Source organism: Oryza glaberrima, chromosome 7 (genome assembly GCF_000147395.1).
Source record: "Oryza glaberrima chromosome 7, OglaRS2, whole genome shotgun sequence".
NCBI lineage: Eukaryota > Viridiplantae > Streptophyta > Magnoliopsida > Poales > Poaceae > Oryza > Oryza glaberrima.
In genome coordinates this window covers 7342113-7345599 of record NC_068332.1, presented here as the reverse complement: position 1 = coordinate 7345599, position 3487 = coordinate 7342113, and the positions used below count along the sequence as shown (strand labels likewise).

General features: G+C 49.2%; 1 protein-coding gene across 1 annotated transcript; it reads left to right on the top strand.

Annotated features, from left to right (window-relative positions):
- Positions 1–673: 673 nt before the first annotated feature.
- Positions 674–2700, top strand: LOC127779363 (AT-hook motif nuclear-localized protein 19-like). The gene is made up of 2 exons (XM_052306094.1): positions 674–777; positions 2226–2700. The coding sequence occupies exons 1-2, from the start codon at positions 674–676 to the stop codon at positions 2698–2700; spliced, it is 579 nt and encodes a 192-aa protein (XP_052162054.1).
- Positions 2701–3487: the final 787 nt, after the last annotated feature.

The window sequence follows — 3487 nt, the reverse complement described above, 5'->3', positions numbered from 1 at the left end:
CGTACATCCCTCCGAGCCCTGTGCCGAATGCCTAGCTAGCTCTCTCCTCGATCGGCTCCTCGCTGCAGGCCTTCCTCCGCCGATCGAGAGCAATCTCCTCGCCACTCGTACGCTTCTCTCTGCACCTGTGCTGGCAGCTGCCGCACGTACGCCTCTGCCGCCGCCGCCGCCATTATTCGAACCCTCCCTAGCGTACATGCTTTGAGTGTTCTGGTTGAAGTCAAGACAGCGAGCGCCCAGAGATTTCAATCCCATATAGGTATTTTAGTCTTCCTCCTCTAAATTTATTTTCTTACTATGTTTAAGTCGATTCCTAACGGTGGGTGACTTTCTTCGAAAAGCATATGTACTTTGAATGTGAATAATGGAATGTTAACTCTTAAAACTATGACATGTGGGTTCCACATGTATTTCCCTCTTATATATAAAACCAAATATACAGTAGAATTTATGAACGGCTGATGATGCAAGTTTTCTTAACAGGAAATCTAAGGAACGGAGTCCTGTAAATACAGAATAACTACCAATACTCGTAAATATCTATTCAATCTTATCCGGCCTATGTTACCCTCACACCACCTGTTCAATCTTATTCTCTATGTTATCTCTTCCCCTTTCCTCCTCTCTCTCTCTTCAACTATCATGAGCACGGAGGCAATGGTAGTGGCTGGCCATGCAGGGAGGTGTGTTGGGCGTGGAGAAAGCTACTGTCACCGCCGTCGCTGCTGGTGGTGGAGGCATGGGTGTAGAGGAGGAAGTCGTGACACTGTTTGTGGGGTAGGTGCCCGGCCAAGCAAATGATGGAGGCGAAGCTACTCACCACATTCTAGGAGGTGGCCATCGTCGACGAGATCACCGACATGAAGGACAAGGCCTCTCGAGGTGTGGATCCGTATGACAGATTTGGGCTCATGACCCCAAAGCTCTCATGTTGGCTTTGTTTTGGTGTTTGATTTGGGGCTTTTTACATATTCTATGGGTGTTTTTATAGCTATGGCAACTTTTTTCTATAATTGATTTATTTTGTCGGTTTTTATTGACCTCTCTCTTGATAAATATATGTTTTTTTTGTTTTTATTGCGATGATACTTTAGTGGCATCATGATACTTGGTACCTATAGGTATCGGACATGGTACTCAGGTACTACGGCTGGTACATATGTCTTGTACTGGGTCCTTATAGGTACAAGACTTGGTGCTCACGTATTATGTTTGGTACTATTAAGTATACTACATGGTACCACATACCGACATACATATACATTGACATCATCATTGACGTGATAGATATAGTATATTAGACCTGATACTCGGGTATCATGTTCTGTACCAATAAATATCATACATGATACTCCCTCCGTTTCAAGTTATAAGATATTTTGACTTTGGTCAAAGTCAAACTGTTTTAAGTTTGACCAAGTTTATGGGAAAAAGTAGTAATATTTTGAACCCAAGACAAATTTATTATGAAAATATATTCAATTATTGATTTGATGAAACTAATTTAGCATTATAAATATTATTATATTTGTAACTTAGTCAAATTTGAAACAGTTTAACTTTGACCAAAGTTAAGACGTCGGGGAGTACCACGTAAGTATAAGGTGACGTCAATTTTAACATGAATATGATGTCATTACTTAAGTATCCCGTCCGAACGGGTATCATTTTTGAGCTGCTCTCTTTTTCTAAAAGGATAGAGTTATTACGCAGTAATGATGCAATATTGAAATATTTTACGTCAAATATAAAATGATAAAAAATCTAATTTAATTTAAAATTAAGCTCTAAAGTCCCCAATTCTTTTTTTTTCAACGTGGCGATGTGATTTTCTATGTTCCTTAACAACTTTTATACTACTCTAAACAAATTAGCAAACATAAGGGATTAATGAACAACTGGGCCGGCTTGTGCGGTTGTGCCTGAGTGGAATGGCCGACGCTGCCCAGGAAGAAGGAAAACGTACACGGAAGGTCCCTCAACTTGTCGTCGAGTTACAAAATCGTCCCCTAACCACAAAACCAGACATATGACATCTCTCAACTTACAAAACCGTTAACTTGTTAACTTTAGATCCTTCGGTGGTTTTGAACCCAGTTTTGTCCAACGTGACGGCTGAGTCAGCGTGGGACCCACGTGGGCCCCACATGTCAGGTGTCCACGTTAGCATCTCTTTCCTCTCTTCTCTTTCTCTGTTTCTCTCTTCTCTTCTCCACCCTTACGTCCATCGCGCACTTCGCGCGGCGGCAGCGGCGCGGCGTCTGCGTGCTCAGCGGGGCCGACGCCGTGACCGACGTGGCCCTGCGCCAGCCGGCCGCGCCTGGCGCCGTGGTGGCGCTCCGTGGGCGGTTCGAGATCCTGTCCCTGACGGGGACGTTCCTGCCGGGGCCGGGGCCGCCCGGCTCCACCAGACTGACCGTGTACCTCGCTGGCGGGCAGGGGCAGGTGGTGGGGACGCTCACCGCGGCGGGGCCGGTCATGGTGATCGCGTCCACCTTCGCCAACGCCACCTACGAGAGGCTGCCGCTCGATCAGGAGGAGGAGGAAGCTGCGGCAGGCGGCGGAGGACACATGATGGCGCCGCCGCCACTCATGGCCGGCGCCGCCGATCCTGTACTGTTCGGTGGGGGAATGCACGACGCCGGGCTTGCTACACCTGCATGGCACCATGCCCGCCCTCCGCCGCCGCCGCCCTACTAGCTCTAGCTAGAGCTTCATGAATTCCTTGCTTAATGGGCACATATACTCACATGATATATATGATCAACAAGCTATAGCTAGCCAGCTTGAGCTAATTAATTAATTAACAAAAGGTGAGCCAATATAATGCATGATCGATCCAAGCTATAACTACGTTTATACAGGTAAATTTTAGAGGTTCAAGTGCCAGGGCCATATATATTTCTCTTTCTCTAGCAGTTGTGTGTAGTATATCAGCAATAGCTTAATCAAACATCATCAAGTAATTGGTGTGTTGTGTGTTTGGTTTACTTCACATATCTATATATGAGTGCTAAACAGATTAATTCTGAATGCCTCTCTCGCAGTCAAGTCGCATATGCATGCATAGATCGATTAATGCATATCTATCGCAGTCAAGTCGCAGTGCTCATTTGCTCTCTTCTCTCGCACGGGGCATGGGGATGCCGACGCTAGGGCGCCCACGGCGCGAGGTGGCGGCGCGAGCTCACTGGCCTCCCCGCCCCCCTCGTGCGGGCCGGCCGGTGGGGCGAGGCAGGAAAGGGAGGCCGGGGACGGGCGGCGGGGTGGCGTAGCGACGCGGCGGCGGCGGGCCGGGCGACGCGACGGCGGCCTCCACGCGCTCCTCCTCGCGGACGCGGACTGCCGACTCCGCGTCGACTCCTTCCCGCGCCCCCTCTGCTCCGTCGCCCTCCGCCGTTGCGACGCTGGTTGTCGTCCTGCACCGCGCCGTCCATCGCCGGCCCCGCGGCGACACCCTTCCCAGGCCGCCGCTCCTCCCCCGCTC

Bases quoted from the DNA above. Each gene is read 5' to 3' on its own strand.
- LOC127779363 (XM_052306094.1), top strand. From the start codon at position 674: ATGCAGGGAGGTGTGTTGGGCGTGGAGAAAGCTACTGTCACCGCCGTC. The intron at 778-2,225 runs GTAGGTGCCCGG...CACCCTTACGTC, and splicing joins GTCGTGACACTGTTTGTGGG to CATCGCGCACTTCGCGCGGC.